Source organism: Salmo trutta, chromosome 5 (genome assembly GCF_901001165.1).
Source record: "Salmo trutta chromosome 5, fSalTru1.1, whole genome shotgun sequence".
In the NCBI taxonomy this organism is placed as follows: Eukaryota; Metazoa; Chordata; class Actinopteri; order Salmoniformes; family Salmonidae; genus Salmo; species Salmo trutta.
Genome location: NC_042961.1, coordinates 44,776,970 through 44,801,613, shown reverse-complemented (window position 1 = coordinate 44,801,613; position 24,644 = coordinate 44,776,970). Strand labels below are relative to the sequence as shown.

The following is a 24,644-nucleotide window of genomic DNA, read 5'->3' as shown; positions in this document are numbered from 1 at the left end:
ACCATAATCTCCTCCATGCAGTAGAGGGCAGCAGCGCTTCAGGTTTCCAAGCCTCCATGGCTAAACCTTTTGTGCTCCATATATCACAACTCAGCTTCATGTTTACTCTTACAATACAATGTATAACTTCATATAGGGTGTTCAATTGTATTTACCCTAATCTCTCATGGACAGACATATACATAAAATACAGTAGTTTACATAAGATTTTGTTTGGCAGAGATTACATTTACCAAGTTCTCTTTTCATTTACATTAATGATGTCATGAGAAAAACTTAAAATTGTGAGAATTTCATGGTTTAAAATAAAATGTGTAGACAATGCTATGGTTAAATAAAATGGTTTATTAAACAATTTTTAATCAATAAAAATGAAATCAAATGTTATAAAAGCAGTTTTGTACAAATAATGGCTACTATTTAAACTCCTCTCGACATAGAAAAATAGAAAAGGCACTGTGCAGTGAAGTCTGCCGAGCAATATATAAAACATACTTGACAACAGAAATAATAATAAACATAACTTTTTACAGCATCACTAGCCAATGTGATCATCTCTGGGGGTCAAGCTAGAACAATACCTGTGGAAAAGGAGGCCTTTTCTACCTCATTAAGACACTCTTAAAATCCATTACTCAATCCATTTTTGAGGTTTAGGCATAAGATTAGTTAAACCAACAGACCTCAGTCAAATTCATATGTCAAATACTTACCAGTTTGAGATGGGCTTGATTTAGCTTGGAGTTTGGACTTTTGGAACAAATTCTATTGGTTCCATTGTATGGGGAAAACGAAATGAAGCACACCTAAAGTATTTGACACATGTATTTGACCCAGGAGTAGAAGACAAATATATAGAAGCATGGTTTGACCTAACATACCTTTAACATACTACCCAGTATGGACAGGAGCAACATTAAAAAGAGCAGACAAAGAAGCTTATATCTGGAAAGGAGTGTGAGACACAATGTACTGCGATCCAAACTAGGGATAGAAAACGTATAAAACACAGCAGCGAATGTTTATGAAAATTAGCGATTCTTATTGGACAAGTCTGGTTAGTCCCTCCCCACTTCGGCCATTTGCTTCCTAGTGAATACACAGTTAAAAAAGGCAGATAACATACTGTGCCAATGCCAATGAATTGAGACACTTCTCTCCTAACAATCACTACTCGCATTCAACCTCGGACTAGAACAGATTCACCCAACACCCGGTGCCTCTGTGGCCACATGAGGAGACCCTTGGGATCCATTTTAAAATAGTGCTCCTACGAACCGTGACTATTGGACTTTATTGGGGTTAAAACATCTCCCCCCCCAAAAAAAGTTAACATTTACACTTAATTTACACTAGCTCTAATGCAAGAGTGGCAATGTTTTTTGATGACGTCATTAATTAATCAAACAGACCTGAGCCACGCATCAGCCCGGCACGGAATAATGCGACCAACAGTTTAAACAATCTGTGGTAGCCTAACACCATCACTATCAGCAATAGCCTAGCGATAAGTGACACATCAAAAGGTGTCAGTAGGCCCCCAATCATAACCAAAAACACAACCATTAAAATGTACAACTATTACTTCCCATTGCAAACATTTTATCACGTTAAGCACACAAAATAACCAGTGATCTAAAGTTTAAATGCAACAATGTTTCACATGCATATTTTCAAAGTGATAGCGAACAACACGCGAGCTGCAAAAAAAAGTGACACTTACCAAACTATGAAAATGTGAAACTTAACTTCTTGTTAAAAAGTTAATCATGAAGGGTGATGTTAACAAATCAGAAAAAACATCCTCCTCGATAACACTTGGGGCTGCAGCCACTGCACACGGCAACAAAAGCTAGGTAGACCGTGGGAAAACTAGGCTACTGCTCATACTATCAGGAGTGAAGTGTCTAGCCCTTTGAGAAAGCGGAAGTTTGAAACAATACTGTAAAAACGGTCCTACCCAGTCAAAATGTAATTAGTTGATTTCCCTGTCACTGTTGAATGGCAGATGTCTCGTTTCTGAGGGCCTAACCATGGCTGGCTTAACTAGCAAAATAATTATCCTCTGAGACCACCAAAGAAAAATCCAGATTTAGTATTTCTTTCTCTTCATTGTTAAACGTTCCCTTTCCAACACAAACTGAAGAGATGAAATCAGAATATCATTTAAATGATAGAAAATATAATTTATAATAATTTTTAAAATACAAAATAATACATTATTTTATAAATCTTTAGGAATCCTTAGGCCTTCTCTTCCCCAACTGGCTCTTACGAAAACAATGGATGAGTGTACACTAGGGCTGTGACGGTCATGGAATTTTCGATGACGGCAATTGGCCAGCCAAATAACCGCAGTCTCTGTAATAACATTAGAACAGAAAACAAAAACATATATTTTTAGATGCACATTTTCTCTGCTCCTGACTGCATGTGCTGCCATATAAATAGAATGAATAGAACAGGTGTCCCCATTCAAGTCAATTATCGCATAATGGGTGGACTGGGAGTGTGTGTCCATAGCAGAGAAGGAAGATGAAGTGAGAAATCTCACTTTCACATTTGTTTTAAATGGAAGTCAATGAACTAAGTAGACCAGACCCAGATGCTATTGCATTGGTGTCTACGGGAGAACCACCCCCTTAAGTAGACAGGAACTGATCAAAAAAAATCTATGGTAAATGGCCTGAGTGAACCATCTTCATTCATCCACAATCTTTGCCCATAGGAGCAAAGTAGGAAGTAAAAATATATGTATTATATATTATCTTCAACCTTGAGTACCTATCAATATGTGTTGTGATTTGTTGATTCAACTCAACTGACATTACAAAAAATAGATTTCATTGCATGAGTCACATTTGAATGAACAATCTACATAACCATTGAAAATATTGCATCACAATACCAGGCAGCCATTGAGTGTACCCATGAGTTTACAAGTCAAATTTCCAGGATTAGAGGTTCCAAGCCTGGTCTATTCATTCTATTTCTATGTGTGCTGCTCCATTGTGGCCCCCCGTTGCATAGGCACCACCTTGCTTGTTTCAGCAAGGAGCAACCAAGTTTCATCACGTTGTTAAGAGTCCATATTACCACAGAAAGGGACTCAACTGCACGAATGCCCAGCCGTCCCGTCTTCAGTCATCTGTTCGTTTACAAATGTATATATATTTTTTACAGTTATGACAGTTATTTTATTTTCATGACAGTCTTAATCCATAACCGTTGGTCACATGTTAAATGGTAATTGTGCCAGCCCCAGTGTCCACAAACTGAAACCTTATTCCAAGAATGAATCAACACTGAAGACTAAAACTAAAAACCTGCTCAAGGCTTATTTACCTCACCCTGCATTGTTACATAGGCAGAAGTAGCACAGTAACTGTATATAACACTGAAATTAGCATAATTCCAGAAAGAAATACAAGTATTCCATTGATTATCTGCGTAAATTGTAAATGGGTTAGAGACGGGTTATTGTCACGGGTATTTTATTTGATATTCTCTTAAAGGGAAAAAGTGGCTTCGTGGGAGACATTCTGTGATTCAACTCAGTGGATGCCCTTGGAAGTAAGTTCGAGGAGGTTGACCAATAACCATCCTAGGTTTAGATCCTCTTTCAGTAGTTTTTTGGGCTTTCTTCTGTGCATATCCACAATTACCGCTGCTGTTATCTAGTGGCCACAATCACAATGGTACAAAGATTTTTCTGCAGAAAGACTGTTCTGCAGGGGTGGCGCAAGACTCCTGTGACTACTGCTGAACTGAAAAGTACTCTTCAGACTAGTTGTTACTGCCTTTGGGAGTTACCAATCTCTTTGGCATTCCAGATTCATGTCTGACTTCTGATATGAGACCTGTACAAATAAGCATCCCCGTAAGGTTTCAAAACATGTAGGAGGAGATGATTGTTTTAACTGTGGCTTTCGTACCAGGCCCTTCAACAGGACTTTCTATCATAGAAACCCATGTTCATCAAGTCCTTTGGGTGTTACAGGATTCCATTTTGCATTATGTTTACTGGTGGAGTAACCTGCAAAAGAACAGAGACATAGATTAGAACACACGAAGAAAACAGTATCCTCCACTGTAATAGACTTTAATGAAAGTTCTGGTCCTTTTGGTAACATTTATTGATGACAAACAAATCTATAGCAGGAACATGCTTTTACTTTGGTCATAATAAACAAATGGTGAAGTGGGTATGACCACAAACAACTTGGGCTCCAAGTGTTTTCACGCCCTGTGGCAAATTATCTACAGACAACTCCATTTACCTGATTCAGGCCGGCTCTTGGGGGGGTCTGCAGGTTGGGCCTCAGGGATGGGGAGCCACCCATCTCCCAGGTCGCTCTCACCAGACGACGCGTGTTGTTCCCCACCTTTAGTGTCCGTGTATAGGGTGGACCTCTGGTGGTACTTGGCCCGGTATGTGTCCGTCATACAGTTGTCCACAGAGAAGTATGTGGTGGGGAGGACCATGGGGAGAACCATCCCACGTGCGATCGGGGAGTCTAGGTCATCCATGTCGTCCCCTGGCCTTGGGCTGGGGAACCTCTCCTCTCCACTCTCACTGGCCGACAGATCGTTCCGGTCCTGGTCCGACGAGCCTGACTTGGAGCTTGCATCAGACGAGAGCTTGTGCTCGGGGGGCGTCTCGATCCACCTGTGGAGGGTGGTATGGGAGAGGGACGGGATCGGACCATTTTTGCTCTCATTCCGGGTACTCGTCCGGGAGGGCTCTTGGAGATGGTGAGCGCGGAAGCCCGACTGGTCTGTTGATCGGTGGGCGTAAGTCTTTGGGGGGAGAGGCGGGGCTAGGTTATGGTAATGGAGTTGGGGGGAGGGTTCTCTGGGGACCAGTGGCCTGGTCTCTTCCTGTTCGGAGAAGGGCCCGGTGAGGTTGTCGGAGCTGTTCCACTCGGAGCTGCTGGTCTTGGCCAGGTATGGGGGAAAGGGGCTGTCCAGGCTGGGGCTGCCATCGACGTTATCCTCCTGCTTGTCATCCATACCGTCCCTCCTCTCCAGAATTCCAGGCGTATATCGGAAGGCTCGTCTTCTGTTGCAGGGAGAAAAAGAAAAAAAACATACATCAATGAAACAGTCTATCCAGAATAAGATTGCATACTTTATCACTAGCATCAGTACTGGTACTTCAAAATGGGTGAATAGCAGAGACCAATCTTTGGAATCTTAACTCTATATTCAGTTTACAGATCAAATAACCAAAGAAACAACCCTTTCACTCAACTGTAAGTAGTAAAATAACCATGCTTAACCTTTGTAATCTTGGACTCAATTTGAGGAGATGTGCATCTTGCAGGTCTGGAGACTTTGTTGGGTGTTCACCTGGAAGATAAGAAGAAATTCATTTGATTTTATAGATTGCTACTAATTTGCTACAGCTACACAAACAAGACTGCCCTTTTCCGAATCAAGTGCTCAAAACAACTTTTCAAAATACATTTAACCCTTAACCTCACTGACACACAACCCCAAAAAATTATGTTACTCTGCTCTGATCCCATGTTTGAATAGACTCACAGTATTTTCCTGCCTGTCTCTAGCACAGACATGTTATCTAACTTGGTTGTGGGCCTAGCCCGGTGCTGGCGGAGGACGCATCAAAGTAGAGAGGCAGTCTGGTAGAGTGCCTTCGGGACCCATGTACCACTGTCTGATCCGGCATGAGCGAGGCCAAGGCCCCTCAGAGGATGCTAAAGTCCAAAGCCCAGGCCAATCTGCTAGCCTTTAGGCTAATGATGCTAATCCTTGCTAATACAAAGTGAGGACTTCAACCCAGTGGGGAGAGGGGGACGGGGGAGAGGGTCGTACCCTGAATCGAGGGGGGTGGGGGTGTGACAGGCAGAGGGTGCCCAGCATCTGGACTTTCTGCACCTTGCAGATTTAGGCCACAGTGGCAGAGCCTGACCCAGTGCAGTGAGCTATGTCAACAAAGCAAGTGACAAGCAGATTAAATAGGGAGCCATCAGTGTTAGTGGGACAGTTGCAGAGAAGGGCATGACCACGATTAAAAGAAACTACGGCAAGAAAGTCGGGCCATGTCATGTTTACCTTTCATGTCATTGCAAAGAGACGTGTGTCAATACAACCTCTAAGACCCTTGGGCTCTCACAGGAAGTGTGGCTAAAAGTTTATGGTTGAAAATGTGCATCATTTTTATAAGGCTTAGGCTGTCTGTGATGTGTAAGCATTCTCGGCTTTCACCCTCTCACCTTTTCCTTTTTTTGTGCTCTCCGCAGGAGCATTGCTGGCTAAAACCCTTCAGCTGGCATGCATTTATTACGCTGGGATCTGACTTTTTTTCCTCTCTCAACGCTGCGTGCTTTTATGTCTCTAAGTCCGTGTCGCGATTCTCAATTTGATGCTATTCATTTGCAATTTTGGCAAGCAACCATAACAATATCAATATGAAAACAAAGTGGGTTGCAGTTTACAGCCCTCCACTACATTGCTTCTTACTGTAGCAAATCCTTTCTCTTCTTTACAGTCGTGTCGGCTGTTGTCGAGAGAACCAGAGGGACTGGGGAGCATAGCTGTTGTATAACAAAGAGCAAGGCAGCTGCGGCTCTCCGGTTAGAGAAATGCCTCTAACCAGATCCCAAAATGGTTCAGACATCGGCAATCCGATTACCATCAAATCAATGGTTGAATAATCTCTTAAGTGGTTAACGGCAGAGTTGGGGTCACTCTGATAGTTGTAAAACTATAGGCATTAGGAGACCAACAACTTAATTGATGTATACCTCTGTAATACGGTGCATTAACAAAGTCATGTGGCATTGTTCCATCTCTTCGCACTTAGGGGCACAACAAGTTCAACAGTATAGTTCAGAAACTGTGTGGCTAACAGTGGCATTAAGTTGCTCATGCTGCCATAAGAAACAACATGGATAAGCTTGTGTCCCTATGAATCAAAACCGCTAATATGGTTTCTGCAGTAAGAACAATACATATTTCCGCACAACGAGATAGCATATTTTGAATATGGTTCTTTGGTTCAACACTAAAAATAAATGTGTTTTACTGGATGAATCCAAAAGAGCACACACTTTGAAACCCAGTTATGCCAGGTGTACACTACTTTCAAAATCCTAACGTCGCTGAGCCGCTCACATTTAACGACCGTCTTTCCTGTAGTTTTTTTTGTCTTGCCAACGTCGTGGTGCCCACACTAAACGATCTGGCACAAATGGGTGTCACACACTCCAAGATTCTTCACTTGGGCGTGAGGATTCTCCATACTATGCTCTCTTGCAAAAACAATGTGATGATGTCATTAGATTGTTAATGTAGCTAGAATGAGCTCTGGCTCAAAAGCAGCCTCATAAATGTTTTCAGTCAGACATTCATGCTTGCCATATAGAGTTTAAATATCTAGCCAACATTTTGAACTGAATAACATTGCTTGTGAACGCATACTAGTACTAGTCGTCGCTTCTGCTCGAGAGTAGGCAACGACATTGTCTCCGATCTTAAAAACCTGTTTGGGACAGCCAAATCGGGGCCAAAACCATGTAGTGTACACCCGGCTTTGCTGTCTTTGATAGAATATGGCCTCTGGTGTTTGTGTACATAATATTTAGTGTTCCAGTGGTGATTTTTATACGAAGATACTGTTTCTGTGGACGAAAGTCACTGATGCCACTGATCCCATTTCAGTGAATGGGACTATCCTGAGCAGTCAAAAGGACAGCTGTCAATCAAATCAACATCTTACTAATCACATTCTTTCAAAACGCTATGATCATAGCTCAGCATCTATATAGGAGCTTCAGGTTACTTACCAAATATCTCACGTGGTGTCACAAACTCCAACCTCTCCCCGTTATGAAACATTTTAAAAACAGAATTTAAGAGCTTTTTGAACGTCTTAAATAGCTGTGTTGAAGCAACTAAATGAAACAACTTCAGACGTTTCAATTTCAAGATTGCCGAGTCAAGATTTGTAGAGCGCAGGGTTTTCTGCTGATCTGCAGTCCTTCAAATTCATTGACATCAATCATACTTGCATTCACACTACCTATTCAGTTTTCGTGCGAATCAATTATGGGAGGAGAAAGAGAGAACCATGGCAAAAAATGTAGAGCTTTTGACAAGTTTAAATTCGATCTGATGGTACATCTGAGTAATCAGAGGACCCAAAAGCTGTCGAGAGTATTTATTGACATCTAAAGATAGTTTCTTTTCCAGCTTGAAACTGGATAAGACACTGATCAGAGGGATGCAACTCAAGCTGGTGTGGATGGCAGGGATCCAAAGATTTCAGATCTCACAAGCGAATGACCTTTCACGTTGCTCAAATTCACACTTTTAAATTAATCGATCAGTCTGTACATTAATCGATCAGTTCTCTGGGGTGTTAATTCCACATTTACTTAGGCAGACAGTTTGTTAAAATGCTGACAATTTAACCAATTATTCATTTTAAAGTCATTACGAATTTCATAAATACAATAATTGCAATTGTTATTAACCCCAATGCCTGTTCATATTGTTGAATATTGAAAATATTGACACTTTTTTAAATTAAATCGTCTCATCACTCAACATAATCCACCCACTCGGTATGGCTCGGTGCTGATAGGACCCCAGTCTGAGAACATCAAGCCGAAAGGTGCAATATAAATTTGGACTCTATCCCAGGGCATTAACACGAAGTTTAACACATCAGTCACAGGCTTGTTAAGTGGTGTCAATGGGCTTTCTAAGCCTGGGAGCATGGGAGCATTACAACCCAGCTCCCAACTCGCTGAGTCATAGGTTTCGTCCCAAATGCCACCTATTCCCTAAATATTCCACTACTTTTGAACGGGCCCCATATAGAGCTCTGGTCAAAAGTAGTGCACTGTATAGGGAACAGGGTGTTATTTTGGATGCGGGATAGACCAAAGTACAGTAACACAACACAGGACTGAGAAAGAAATCCTTCTCGGAAACTGCTTTATGTTAATCATTTCCATGAATTTAATCTATTTACTATCTTCATTAAAATGTGAGTATTAAAAATTGAGAGATTTGGTAGCTTACATGACTGGATAATTGTTTGAAATTAATATGCAGAAGAGTCCTATTAAGCTTTTGAGAACATGGAAATGCTTTGGTTGTGCTTGGTTACCCATTTGGAGCCAAAGGCACTCTTTCCATCTAAACAGGCTGAGGCAGCAGAGCCAAGGCGTGCTCTCAAAAGCAGCGGGCATGCACACACAAAGGCATGCCTTAAGTCTTAGACACACTAATACACGCCACCACAAATGCTTGAACACAACGACGTTAACTTCATTCAGAGAGGTTGGGTTAAACGCGGAAGACACATTTCAGTTGAAGGCATTCAGTTGTACAACTGACTAGTTATCCCCCTTTAATATTTTTAATTGTTTGTTTACTCAAACTATTCCGTCTTTCACAGACAAATTAACACCTACATAGCAATAAATAGAGACAGTTTGTGTCTTGGTGACAGAGGTTGGTGCATGTAGGTGTTCATTTGGGGTAGTTTGACACTGCACAATATGGCTTTCATTGTGAATGAAACAGGTCGATATTCTGAGGAAGGAGAAGGGAGGGCATATTCAGTAAGTGTTAGCAATGTTGTGCTAACATGCTAGCAAAACAAGAAATTAGCACGGCAGAGTGTGTGTCTATGCCTCCAGACAAGCGTCTGGGGAACCACGGGAGCCAATCGGAGTAAATCAAGCGAGGGCATGATTTACTGCTTGGATACAGCCGTTTGAAGCGGCTGGACTTTCCACCCATCTCCCAGCAGCCTTGACCTTTTCGAAGCCCTCACATTTTAGCACCCTGTGGTTTGTCTGGCATCTTTGTAACAAAAACAATGTAACGCTGTCATTTAGGTGGGCAAAGTCTGGACGGCTGTTCCAGAAGAGATCTAGACACAACATCCATATTCTCTACTTTTATGACTGTTGTTTGTAGACATAACAGTATATCCAGACAAAACAAAGGTTTGTCGTTTATAAAATGGTGTTTACTATTTACGTCTGTACTGAATCCTGGCCAGCTTTGATCTTAAAAAGTATTGTAGCCTCTAATGGACCTCTGGAATCTGCAGCGCAGCCCGGGCTCACAGCTGAACTCCTGCCAAATTGAATTCAAAAACATTTGCTGGAGCTTGTCAATACAATTTGCAAATGGCGGGGAGTAGAGGCAACAGCCCTGGCTCAAATAGGGTGACTCAAATATCGAACACTCAGGTTATCAACAAGTCAGCCTTCCTAAAAAGTTAGCATGTAAATAGTTGGAAAATTGGAAAGATCTGACATTTTGTTACAGATTATATATCACCGGAAGCCAAGAACACAGCAATCAAAGTGTTGCCAGAACAATTTCAATAAATTGATTCTCTTGTAGGCCTACTGTGTGTGCAATAAGCTAATACAATTGTGAAGGAATTAAAATACTATTTAATTGATCCCCGCTGTTTTAAATGAAACTGCTAAAAATGACAGACCCAGAAGAAGAAAAAAACCTAAGGGGATCAGAAATCGCAGCGGTGATAAATACATCAAGGCTTCAAAAGTGTTTGTTTCCTTGCCAGGGAGTGTTTCCACATGGATTGCTCTGCTCTGCACACACAGATGCTCACAGGCCAGACATAAAACACAACCCTTTTCCGCTTCGATTAGTCAGCTCACCAGACTTACGTAAAACCAACCCACCGTCCCGCTGTTCTAAACACTGATGTTTGAGACCTCGCATTCACCCCATTTGTTGTTATTGAGAAGAAAGGACAAAATAAAAGGAGGGGAGGGGAAAAAAAGTGTGGTGCCACAGAAAATGGCATTTTATTTATGTGTGTGTGAATGCCACTTTCTGACAGGCCGGGTCATGGCATTTTCTGCCCGGCTTGGCACAGCTGGGAGGCCCCCGTGAGCTCGCTCATCATTCCTGCTCTGTGAGGACAAACTCCACGGTCAATTCTGAGAATCGGTGACGGGTGTTTAAAAGGGCTGCCGTAGATTGGAGCATTACAAAACAAATCTATTTTTCTCTCTTGGAATGGATGGTTCAGACAGTCGGAACGTGATGAAAAACAGATACAGTATGTGAGGGGTGGCCGAGCGGTGAGCTCCCCTGCTGCTATTCATATCAACTAATCTCCCTCTATCTTGTCTGGGGGCTAAAATAGCTAGTTGTAAACCTGACTTGTATTTATTTGTTTGTTGTACTAAAAGCTTGTTGCCTTCAATCAGACACAGGAGTTATTGATTAGTTTGTAAGATTTGTTTCACTTCTCTTTGAAACTGGGTGCCTAGGTGGTAAGTGTTAAAAGTGTTCCAAATTAAGGGTTAAGTGTTAAAATACCGGATACATTGATATTCACCCTTCTCCTTGCCACTTTTCAGGCTCATACATGCATTGTTCAGGGCAGAACACACCATATTACTCTCTGTGCACTGCAAAGCACACATTAACTTTGCTCTGGAAAAGGACCGGTCCAGTAAATGACAAACCAATCCCACGTGTACTTCCATAACAAATCGCCATCATTGGGCTCTAACCTTAGCACAACTGATGGGACCATAAATCAAGGAAATTACAGAGTGGTGTTTCTTAATATCTCTAGACTTTATACTGCACAATAAACGTCTCGGGGGCAAAAAAATTAAACTTCCGAAGCACATATCATTCTCTGATAATGACCGCACCAGAGTCTATTTTCTCTCCATATCAGACACATTGGGTTAAGCGACTGAGAGAAAAGTATATTTCCTACCTATTTTTTCCCCATCGTCTACACAATAATACATTTAGTCTTGATGAGATATCATCCAGGTAGCCAAAATATTGACTCAAAATTAGCACAGCTGCCTCATTTCATATTTTTTGTGTGTTTATGCTTTGGGCAAAGGACAATACGATAAGGTGGGGTGTAAAGTGAGGATTCTGCCAGATTCTTTGGCTTTTCTGAGAACTTACAAACAAGCAAAACAAATAAGGAGTGAGGCCCGAAAGGTAACTGGCACAAAACATCATGGGAGGCAGGACAACTAACGGCTAATTTCCACAAAGGATTAACCCCAATGTTTAACACAATTTCCTTAGTATAACATCAGTGCGTATACACCAGTGTAACATCGGTGTCAGTCAAAAAGCAGCATAAGTTACTTACCACCATGGAGTGGGATGAAGTTGCCCCTAGATAATGATATTGGGAGTGTGTTGCATTTTCTCCACTAATGGTTATGGTTTGGATTGGGGGAGGTGAAGATTATTCTAGACCTGTACCTAGGGGAAACTTTACCCTGTAGTACTTACCATAGGAGAAGGAGGAGTGCAAGATGTTGTCACCTCTCCGGTGAGAGAAAGGGTCCCTGAAATACACAAATTGAGTAGGGTCAAACACTGACGCCACATGACAAAGGCCTTTCTATGCATGTCCCTTTGTACGGTGTCTCTCCGCATTCAGGTTTTTCCCCCAACTGACCTTTTAAAAGAGATTAAGTTGGATCTAAACTGCTAGCGTAAACACGGAAATCCACACTACTTTGTTCTGTATATGATTTATTGTGGAGTAATACGATACTAATCCACCAAAAACAGCTTTTTTCTTTTGGGAAATGTATGGCTCACATCCATTTCTCTTCTCGGTTGGTGCATTGATGAATTCGGGACACTGAGAAAAGTCAATACTTATTGTGCCCCAACAGCAATGGAGCACTGAATCGTAGGATGCCAATACAATAGCTACAGTGTTTAGATACAGTTCCACTATCGCCTCTTAAAATCAACTACCAATGATGTTCAGAGATCTAAAGAGATGATCTATATTAAAGCCTTTGTGAGATTTAACTTACAGATTTGTACATGGATTTCTATATAGTCATTATCAAATCAAAGTTTATTGGTGGTGTACACAGACTTGCATTTGTTATAGCAAGTGCAACAAAATGCTTATGTTCCTAGCTCCAACAGTGCAATAGAATGTCTAATTTAATACTAGTCATTAAGACCCATATAGTCTTAATATTGACTTATCAAAAAACAGAACATTATTCACTCCAACATATTGAGCAATATATTTATATTGTATATTAATGTTTGTTATATACATCGGGATGAATTAACATATTTAACTATGTTGTTATAATGAAAACACCACTGTCAGGAGACATTGGCTTGCACTGGTTAGACCTGTTTCGGCCATCGACTGGCTGTCCCTCTTGGGAGGAGAGCAGTAGTCAGCTAGTTGGGATCATCGCCAAACAAGACACCCTGCCGAGACGACAAACGATGACCCTAGTACAATAACGTTGGCAGATTCTGCTCCATATGCACTTATGTAAAAAATGTCTTGCTCTATTTTTAGAATGAGTTGTTTGCACCGGTTAATTATTCCGAAATGGCAGTGATTTTGACTCAGTCGAACCATAACACGAGTGACAAAGAGATTATAGCTGGAGGAAGGCAGAGACAGCGTTTGACTTGGAACTGTTTGAGTGAGTGAATACAAGGTGTGTCTATCAACAAACTAGTACTGAATGAAGTTGGATATATATGATATGATCTTAGAGAAACAACAACATGAGACAGAAAATAACACTTCTGTTTACCTTGTCAGGTGTACCTCAGGTATGGGCCTCAGCTCTTTGGACATAAAGTTCTCCACCACGGGTGAGTCCATGTTGGCCGAGCCGTTGCTAAGCCGGTCGCTGCTCTCGTATCCTGACTCTGTGCGCTGGATCTTCCAGTTGTCGCTGCGCACCTTTAGTGTGTTCGCCATCACAGTGGTGCCCTTTGACCTGTCCTTGCCCTCTGACTCCACCGAACTGCGGCTGCCGCCCGTTTCAGGACGCTGCTCATCCTCATAGATGGTCATCAGGCTCTTGGGCTTGTGCTCTTCACGCCCACCCCATGTGAAGTCCCGGTCCCTGTCTTTTTCGTTGGGTGGTGGCGTCCTCTCCTGGCTGGAAGGTCTCCGGTGGGGGCTGTGCTGCCGGCGCTCGTGACCCCCTCCACCACCACCGCTTATCACACTATCCACGTTTAGCACCTCACGCATGGGCTTCCATGGCCGACTGGGCCTGCTGCTACTACTGCTGCTGCTGGAGCTATCATTACGGCTGCCCTCCCGGCTGCTGTCTGTGTCATAGCCGTTGGAGAGCTGCTCCAGTCTCCGGCTGTAATGGCCGCCACCGAAACCCCTACTGCTGGAAGGAGCTGGTTGTACTTGGACCCTGGAGTGGGAGCGAGGAGGCCCCTCGTGTGAGGAGGACCTGCCGCCAAAGTGGGGCGTCCTCTCTGTCTTGGTAGGTCCTTTGCCCTGGCTGGCATACAGGTGCGTATCCAGGTACTGCTTGAAGCCATTCTCCGGTGGGGAGGCGGAGCGTGAGTACCTCTCTGGGATTGGATCTGAATGAAAGGATTTTATGAGAATTTGTTCAAGTGGTTTAGGAGGATATGTGCATTGTGTGGGTACATGTTTTGTAAGGACATTGTCCTAGAGGTACGTCTGCTACTTAAAAGGATGTGGAAAAGCTTTTTCTACAGATTTTGCTGTACATATATGAAGGAAAAAACAATCAAGATAATTTACCCTAGAGCTTAAGCTGCTGTCCTTTCTTGTAGGCTAGAATGAGGTAGAAAGCATCTAGCAAAACCTATTTGGAGCTTCATTGCAAGAAGTTATTATTCTATATGACATTAAATTATCTTATGTTTTTCTTACAAAATGGGAAAAAATAAACACATTGGACGACATTACACCAAGGCTTGACTGAAAAGATGAGGCAAACAAAACCCTATCAATTAATCTGAGGCCACAGTAGGGTGGGAGGAGAGAAGTGGGTGGTTTAATGGTCCAAATAACCTTTTCTGGTTGAGGTCGCTAGGAAAGTCACTTTTTTTGCAGGGCTAATTCTGATTCCAACATTGCACTCAAGCTGGCGTAGTATCCAAACTGCCGCCTGTAATGCCAAATGCCAGTAGATTGTGACATGTTGCCAAGTGCAGCAACTGACTTTCAATGGCATTCCAACCCAAGACACAGGGTTTGCTAAGGAAGACAGCAGGGGCGTAGTGTGGGATGTGAACAATGGGGTCGTGGTGAAGTTTACTGTAGGGACATACAGTACCAGTCAAAAGTTTGGACACACTTACTCATTCAATGGGTTTTCTTTATTTTTACTATTTTCTACATTGTAGAATAATAGTGAAGACATCAAAAAAACAAAACACTTTTTTTTAAGTGTTAAACAAATCCAAATCTATTTTATATTTCACATTCTTCAAAGAAAACACGCTTTGCATTCTCTCAACCAGCTTCATGAGGTAGTCACCTGGAATGCATTTCAATTAACAGGAGTGCCTTGTAAAAAGTACATTTTTGGAATTTCTTTCCGAAATTTTTCAGAGTTCAAGTAACAGATACAACATCAACTGTTCAGAGGAGACTGCCTGAATCCGGCCTTCATGATGGAATTGCTGAAAACAAACCACTACTAAAGAACACCAACAAGAAGAAGAGACTTGCTTGGGTAAAGAAACATGAGCAATGGACATTAGACTGTTGGAAATCTGTCTGATGAGTCCAAACTTTTGATTTTTGGTTTCAACCGCCGTGTCTTTGTGAGACGTAGATTAGATGAACGGATGATCTCCGCATGTATGGTTCCCACCGTGAAGCATGGAGGTGGTGGGATGGTGCTTTGCTGGTGATACTGTCAGCGATTTATTTAGAATTCAAGGCACACTTAACTAGCATGGCTACCACAGCATTCTGCAGCGATACGCCATCCCACCTGGCTTGCGCTTAGTGGGACTATCATCTGTTTTTCAACAGGACAATGACCCAACACACCTGCAGGCTGTGTAAGGGCTATTTGACCAAGAAGGAGAGTGATGGTTTAGTAAGATGGCGCCAAAGAGGATGGCTGACATTTTACATGCCCGTAACCAATTGTGCTATTTTGTTCGTTTTTTGCATTGTTTGTAACTTTCTTTTTTTTACTTATTTTGTATACAATGTTGCTGCTACTGTCTCTTATGATCGAAAATAACTTCTGAACTGGGATTACTCACCACGAACAGGAAGAAACTTTTTCCTTTAACGAGTCTGATGAGAAAGATATACTGCTCTCCCGCGAACAGGTCCAGATTAATTTGCGTGAACAAAAGACGGAGGAAAAGAGGACGAAGATCAGGCTGCCTTTTGAGAATCTGTAGGCGAGCGAGTAAACTCCCACTGCCATCAATTCTACTTGCTAACATGCAATAAATAAAATTGATGATCTAAGATTATCCTACCAACGGGACATTAAAAATCGTAATATCTTAGGTTTCACCGAGTCATGGATGAGCAACGACATGGATAACATAGAGCTGGAGGGATTTTCAATGCACCGGCAGAACAGAGAAGCTACGTCTGGCAAGACGAGGGGTGGGGGTGTGTGTCTTTTTGTCAATAACAGCTGGTGCGTGATGTCTAAAATTAAAGAAGTCTCGAGGTATTGCTCGCCTGAGGTAGAGTATCTTATGATAAGCTGTAGACCACACTATCTACCAAGAGAGTTCTCATCTATATTAAGACCACACTCAACTAACTCTGTAAGGCCATAAGCAAACAAGAAAATGCTCACCCAAAAGCGGCACTCCTAGTGGCCGGGGACTTTAATGCAGGCAAACTTAAATCAGTTTAGCTACATTTTAACCAGCATGTCACGTGCAACCAGAGGAGAAAAAAAACTAGACCACCTTTACTCCACACAAAAAGATGCATAAGAAGCTCTGCCCCGCCCTCCATTTGGAAAATCTGACAATAATTCTATTCTCCGGATTCCTGCTTACAAGCAAAAACTAAAGCAGGAAGTACCAGTGACTCGCTCAATACAAAAGTGGTCAGATGACGCGGATGCTACAGGACTGTTTTGCTAGCACAGACTGGAATATGTTCCGGGATTCATCCAATGGCATTGAGCAGTATTCCACCTCAGTCATTGGCTTCATCAATGAGTGCATCAACAAATTCATCCCCACAGTGACCGTACGTACATATCCCAACCAGAAGCCATGGATTACAGGCAACATCTGCATTGAGCTAAAGGCTAACGCTTCAAGGAGCGGGACACTAATCCAGACGCCTATAAGAAATCCCGCTATGCCCTCAGACGAACCATCAAACAAGGAAAGCGTCAGTACAGGATTAAGATTGACCTCTTGACGCTTGTCGGATGTGGCAGGGCTTGAAAACTATTATGGACTACAAAGGGAAACACAGACGCGAGCTGCTCAGTGACGCGAGCCTACCAGACGAGCTAAATGCCTTTTATGCTCACTTCGAGGCAAGCAACACTGAAGCATGCACGAGAGCACCAGCTGTTCTGGATGACTGTGTGATAACACTATCGGTAGCCGAGGTGAGCAAGACCTTAAAACAGGTCAACATTCGCAAAGCCGTGGGCCAGATGGATTACCAGGACGTGTACTCAAAGCATACGCAGACCAACTTGCAAGTGTCTTCACTGACATTTTCAACCTCTCCCTGACTGAGTCTGTAATACTTACATGTTTCAAGCAGACCACCATAGTCCCTGTGCCCAAGGAAGCGAAGGTAACCAACCTGCCTAAATGATTACTGCCCCGTAGCATTCACGTCGGTAGCCATGAAGTGCTTTGAAAGGCTGGTCATGGCTCCCATCAACAGCATCCTACCAGATACCCTAGACCCACTTCAATTCGCATACCGCCCCAACAGATCCACAGATGACTCAATCTCAATCGCCCTCCACACTACCCTTTCCCACCTGGACAAAAGGAATACCAATGTGAGAATGCTGTTCATTGACTACAGCTCAGTGTTCAACACCATAGTGCCCACGAAGCTCATCACTAAGCTAAGGATCCTGGGACTAAATACCTACCTCTGCAACTGGATCTTGTACTTCCAGACGGGCCGCCCCCAGGTGGTAAGGGTAGGCAGCAACATGTCTGCCACGCTGATCCTCAACACGGGGGCCCCTCAGGGGTGTGTACTTAGTCCCCTCCTGTACTCCCTGTTCACCCACATCTGCGTGGCCAAACACAACTCCAACAAAATCATTACGTTTGCTGACGACACAACAGTGGTAGGCCTGATCACCGGGAACGATGAGACAGCCTATAGGGAGGTCAGAGAATTGGCAGTGTGGTGCAAGGACAACAACCTCTCCCTCAATGTGTGCAAGATAAAAGGAGCTGATCATGGACTACAGGAAAAGGCATGCTGAACAGGCCCTCGTTAACATCAACGAGGCTGTAGTGGAGCAGGTCAAGAGTTTCAAGTTCCTTGGTGTCCACATCACCAACAATCTATCATGGTCCAAACACACCAAGACAGTCATGAAGAGGGCACGACAACACCTTTTCTCCTGAAAAAGAGGGCACGACAACACCTTTTCCCCCTCAGGAGACTGAACAGATTTGGCATGGTTCCCCAGATCCTCAACAAGTTATACAGCTACACCATCCAGAGCATCCTGATCGGTTGCATCACCGCCTGGTATGGCAACTGCTCGGCATCTGACCGTAAGGCACTACAGAGGGTAGTGCGTAAGGCCCAGTACATCACTGGGGCCAAGCTTCCTGCAATCCAGGACCTATATAATAGGCGGTGTCAGAGGAAGGCCCATAAAATTATCAGAGACTCACCCAAGTCATAGAATGTTCTCTGCTACCGCACGGCAAGCGGTACCCCTCCATTTGTTTTGTACACTACTGCTACTCGCTGTTTAATATCTCTGCATAGTCACTTCACCCCTACCTACATGTACAAATTACCTCTAACCTGTACCCCCGCACACTGACTTGGTACTGGTACCCCCTGTATATAGCCTCGTTATTGTTATGTTATTGAGTTACTTTTGGTAATTTTTTACTTTAGTTTATTTGGGAAATATTTTCTTAACTCTTATTGAACTGCACTGTTGGTTAAGGGCTTGTAAGTAAGCATATCACGGTAAGGTCTACACTTGAAATATTCGGCGCATGTGACAAATAAAGTTTGATTTGATGGAGTGCTGCATCAGATGACCTGGCCTACACAATCACCTGACCTCAACCCAATTAAGATGGTTTGGGATGAGTTAGACCGCAGAGTGAAGGAAAAGCAGCCAACAAGTGCTCAGCATATTTGGAAACTCTGTCAAGACTGTTGGAAAACCACTCCAGGTGAAGCTGGTTGAGAGAATGCCAAGAGTGTGCAAAGCTGTCATCAAGGCAAAGGGTGGCTACTTTGAAGAATCTCAAATATAAAATATATTTTGATTTGTTTAAAACTGTTTGGGTTACTACATGATTCCATGTGTTATTTTATAGTTTTGACGTCTTTACTATTATTCTACAATGTAGAAAATAGTAAAAATAAATGAGTAGGTGTGTCCAAACTTTTTTGGACAAACCAGACTGGTACTGTACGTCTGTAGACAAGAGGAAGGTGTAAATAATGGACGCTGGGAGGCTGTATGTGTCTCTGTGGTGTAGCAGTAGGGGAAGTGACCTGACGTTGTGACGTCTGTGAAGATATTATTGATGAATGGTGTGTGTGTGTGTGTATTCCCTGCTGGCTGTCCATGACTCCTTGAACTGATGAGTCTGTGGCCTGGAGATGTGCATGATTGAGAGGACAAAGTGTTTGTATGCGTGTGTGGTTGTCTTTCAAGGACACCGAGTCATGCCCGCCACTTTCGAAAGATATGACCGCGGGGCACACGCACACACAAGCTCGCTTATTTCTATACTGGATGACACTTGTACCCTCGCTGTATCCACAACTAATAGAACATGAAGCTACTATACATACAGTACTACCTCTATCAAATTTCATTTCGCTTGGGAATATTTAAAAGAAAATCTGAATAGAAACAATTGACTAGCATTTTTTAATGGAAGAGGATGAAATATTTTTAAGCCCTAAAACCATTACAGGGCACAAAAAGTGTTTGTACCACAAAACAAGGTGTGCAGTATGCAATAGCCCGTGGTACAATTGGTGTAATCGTGGACCAGCTGGGTCCATGTAACACATTTTGGGCTACATATGTCAAATGAGAAAAAGAGACACTGTTAAAGCTTTACTTGTGAAAATATGCTCTTCTAATGATTCCAATGGCTCTGTTGGATGGAGCATTGTTCTTTCAACATCAGGGTTGTGGGTTTGATTCCCCCCACACATACACACACACACACACACACACACACACGTGTACTGGACTGGGTGTATGTTTTATAACTGGAATTCCGTTTGGATAAAAGTGTCTCCTAAATCACCATATTAATATTCATTAATAACGTGACAGGGTGTGTGATCTAGGATTGAGGCCTGCACTGAGTCTCAGGTGTTCAGAGAAAGTTATGTGAGGTTATATTCCACAGCGCCTTAGATGTAACCTCTCCTGAGAGACGGAGTCGCTACAGAGATGGATTCTGCTTACGGGGCGTGCGAGAGTTAAATCACCTCGAACATAAGTGTTCACATGGCGTGTGTGTGAGACTCATGTGTGATTTTGTGTGTGTGTCTGTGAGTGAATTTGTGTAAGAGTTTCTGTTAGCTGTGTGTGTGTGTGTGTGTGTGGACAGAGATGGTTTAACTATGCCTGTGATGAAAACACAGCACGTTTGTCTTTTTGGGTTGGAAGTTAAAAGTCAACACAGTTACACTATGCTAGATGAAAACTGGGTAATGTGTTCTGGTAACACTAACTCCTATATTTTATATTTCCTACATAGTGCACCACATTTTACCAAAAACCTGTGTTCATAAATAGTGCACTATATCGAGAATAGGGTGCCATTTATGATGAAGCCAATGTCTCCCATTGACATCAACACTTCCTATCTGACCCGAATGCTAACTTTCTTATGCTTCTCTTTTTCCAAGTATGTCCAGTCGCTTTGAGGTCAGCTTTTTAGTGGAGCGCTAGCCTGGGCACGAGCAGCACTAGAGATGGATTTATTCCACCTACATCAACTATAGTGTCACTTCCAGTCTCGCCATTCATCACGGGCATGACGCTAGCCTCTGTTAGCCTGGCGCATTCAATCATAAAGGGACGTGAGCCTGGTGCTAACAGGGCCGCTGTGGATTCATGGTGGATTTGGAGGCTAGTTCATTTTCAGTTCCTAGCACCTTGCCCCTAGTTTCTACCCCTTTGGTGTTCAGAGAAATTAAATAACAGGATAGGTGAGAGAAATATGACAGAGGGTTAGAGATTAAAATTGGGGGGGTGATGAGGGCAGGCTTGAACAGATGTCAGAGTTCTAATCCTTATCCTGACACAATGCTCCCAAACCACCCTGCCTGGTTGATTATGTAAGGGCAAGTACAGTGAAATGCTAGTTGTTTGTGTTGGTCAGGTGATTTGATGTTATGCATGTTGATAATGGTGGGTTGCGTGTGCATTGTGTACACCATTGTGTCAAGGGTTATCTTGTCTTTTCATTGGTCTGTCTGTGTGTGTCTGTGTATATATGCATGGTATGTGATGTATTGTTTCATATCTTTTATTTTCTTCTCTCTTTATGTGTGTGCGCATGTAAATCTGTGTGTGAGTGAGTGAGTGAGTGAGTGAGTGTGAGAGAGAGTGTGTGTGTGTGTGTAGTTCCACACCTCTGTAGTGGGCATCCTGTCTCCTCCTCTCTATCTTGTCCTGGTCTCTCCTGGAGGGATGCATCCCCCGGACTTCCCCTGCCTTCTGGGCCACTTCTCTGGAGATGTCCTTCAGACGGCTCTTAGGATCACTGGTGCCCAGTGTCACTGCAAGACGGGAAGAAAGAAACATTATGTAACACATTCCATTTCAGTCATTTTGAGAAACTGATAGTGACTTAAATTCCAATAGACAATACAAGGGGCAGAAACACAGCAAAAAGAATGTGTAGCAAGTCAAACACGCAAGTGGGAACTTTCTTTCTCCTTCTAAAGCCCAATACAAGAAGAGAGACAAAACTATAGTAACTTAGGCCACCCCAACTCCCTCTCCATCTTCCACACCCTCCATCCCTCCTCTACCCCACTATCCCGACTAGACCCCTGGACGCATTGAACAGTGTGGAGTGTGTAAAGGAGGGAGAGTGGGGGGAACTTTAGGGCCGACCCATGTGCTAATGTATACGGTGGGCTTGTCTGCTGGGTGAGGGGAAATGCAACGAGGTGGAACCCGTGGAGCTGCGGAAACCATTTCCCTCTCCTTCTGAGTCTTATCTCTCGCCATGTAGGAGAAAGTCAGAGACGACGGATAGAACTAGAACTATGCACTGCGGTCATTTCAAACCCACCCTCTGTAGCACAAAGAATGTGCTAGAACAAGTTCTCTGTGAATATGAGTCATGATCATTCCCAGCTCTCCAAGATATAGGCCTCCAATTTGAAATCAATGATAAGAGAATTTGCTCTTACGGCATGCACATTGCAGTCACTCCATTGCCTGAATTAAGTGTTGTGAGGACAATTCATCTCTTTTCCCACAAGGTACTTGACTGCTATTGTTGTCAGTCATTCAGAGTGGATTTGCTGTTCTCAAAAAGCCTGAGCTACTGGTAACATTTTCCATTGCTGGGGGATAGAAAACAGTCAAAACACATTGTACAGTTGAGCTGCTGGCTTTAAGCAGGGAGTAACAACAAAGGGGGACCAAAACAAGGGCAGATATTACGCCATGCTCCGCAATAACAAAGGAATGTGCAATAATAACTACGGCTAAATCGCAAATGGCACCCTATTTCCTATATTGTGCTCTACTTTTGACCAGAGCCTGTATGTAAAAATACCCATCCCTCCCTCTCTCTCTCCCACCCCCCAACCCCAAGTGTCGTACCTGGTCCTCGGCCCCCGCTAGTCTGGCCGCTGTCCCTGGTAAAGGTGGAACTATGGGTAGAGGGGTTCTGGCTCTTCTGTTTCAAGCCGCCAAGGCCCAGCAGGGCATTCAGGTTCTCCCTGGTCAGGTCCAGCTTCTTGGGGCCTGGAACTGTAGGCTCAGGCGCTGGGTGGTCAGAAAGGAGAAGAGAGTGAGAAAAATCAGGGTTGGGATCAATTTTATCAATCCCAAAAAGCAATTGTTAGGTATTATGTAATTCAATGCCATTAGCTTTTCAGTAAATTCCCCAAATATCCCCAATAATTACAAATAAATACAAAAAAGTGGAGCGCTACCCAGTTAACAAAATGTGTGATAACTGAAATTGATGACAATTAAAAAATAAAAATGGTCGCTCTTTCTTCTTAAGCTCGTCTGTAACACTGCGCTGCCTCTGAAGGCAACATGGCAATGTGACCACCTGGGGCGAGGCCAGCTCAGCGAGTTAGAGGGAGGATCATTAAGGGGGATAAACCCCACACCAAACATGTCCAAAAGGTTTTTAATCCCCACAAAGAAATGTTCAGCTGTTGTCATCAACAACTTCCTGCCATTGCCAACAGCAATGAGTATTATGGTTGAGGTTGACGTCAGAAATAAATAAATCATACGAAAAAAGAAGTAGGCACCCGAGTGGCGCAGTGGTCTAAGGCACTGCATCTCAGTGCTAGAGGTGTCACTATAGACACCCTGGTTCGAATCCAGGCTGTATCACAACCGGCCGTGATTGGGAGTCCCATAGGGCGGCGCACAATTGGCCCGGGTTTGGCCGGTGTAGGCCGTCATTGTAAATAAGAATTTGCTCTTAACTGACTTGCCTAGTTAAATAAAGGTTAACAATTTTTTAAATAAATAAAAATAAAAAAAGGCCTTCTGCTCATGAACTTTCGTCGTTGGGTTTCAAATCAAGTATTGATCAGTTGGAACACCGTTAGCTAATACACTTAAACATTAATCGAACTAGAATTGCTAAATTCTGACAGCTATCCCAAAATTCACAGCTTTTCCAGAAATCCCAGTGGAATATTCCTGTAATCAGGAGGCAATAAGCAGGACATTTTGCAACCCTAAATCCAACTGAAGTGATGGCACACAAACTTGTTTTAAAGTGCAGCATGTATTTGTAGAGTTATAGTCACTTCAGTTAATAGGTATTTTCTGGTCATCCACAGTCTAGACACTTGACATAAATGTCAAATGCATGGTGAGACTTCAAAAGACACCAAAATTGCATCCCGAACAGACCCATTTGACCCCATCACTTTTTTGTCCACACTGCAACGTGTACAGTAGCTCAACTTTTCTTTTTACGATTCTCACTCAAACTGAATGAGGTGGGGCTGACACTTAATAAAAAGCTATTCATGTGCGTCTGGCAGGGGGCTCACGGTTTGACCAAAATATTTAAAGGAAGTTCTGGTCAAAACTTTAAGAACCACTGCTCTGTGGCAGTGGCAGTCATTTGGTTAAGTGTGCATTTCAGCACACGCCGTCAAAATAAAAAAAAGTTAACCACCGTCACACCATTGGCAACACTTGCTGACATTACTTCCAAATGGCTGGTGCTGCAAAACTCTACTTTTAAGAGAACATATTGACTGCGAATTTACTGCACGACTTAAATATAGCACCCCCTTGTTAAGCATGAATTAAAAGAAACTATGAATTATAAACGTGGTATGTGGTTCCTTGGAATTGGCACAGGTGAAGCTGAGGAATGGTGGTTTAACCACTTTGGAAAGGGGGACAGTTTTAATCTGGTCTCCAAAAGAC

The 24,644-nt window shown here is 43.0% G+C and overlaps 1 protein-coding gene across 2 annotated transcripts in view; it reads right to left on the bottom strand.

Moving 5' to 3' along the window:
• Positions 1-325: 325 nt before the first annotated feature.
• LOC115194255 (inactive ubiquitin carboxyl-terminal hydrolase 53-like) overlaps positions 326-24,644 on the bottom strand; it is a 65,259-nt gene continuing 40,940 nt past the window's right edge. For both annotated transcript variants that reach the window (XM_029753784.1, XM_029753785.1), the window contains exons 11-17: positions 22,833-22,997; positions 21,626-21,772; positions 13,599-14,397; positions 12,304-12,359; positions 5,283-5,352; positions 4,281-5,062; positions 326-4,036 (exon numbers count right to left, since the gene is read on the bottom strand). In XM_029753784.1, coding sequence (XP_029609644.1) covers positions 3,960-4,036; positions 4,281-5,062; positions 5,283-5,352; positions 12,304-12,359; positions 13,599-14,397; positions 21,626-21,772; positions 22,833-22,997 — 2,096 coding nt within the window. In that variant the 3' untranslated portion in view covers positions 326-3,959. The remainder of the gene's footprint in view (positions 4,037-4,280; positions 5,063-5,282; positions 5,353-12,303; positions 12,360-13,598; positions 14,398-21,625; positions 21,773-22,832; positions 22,998-24,644) is intronic.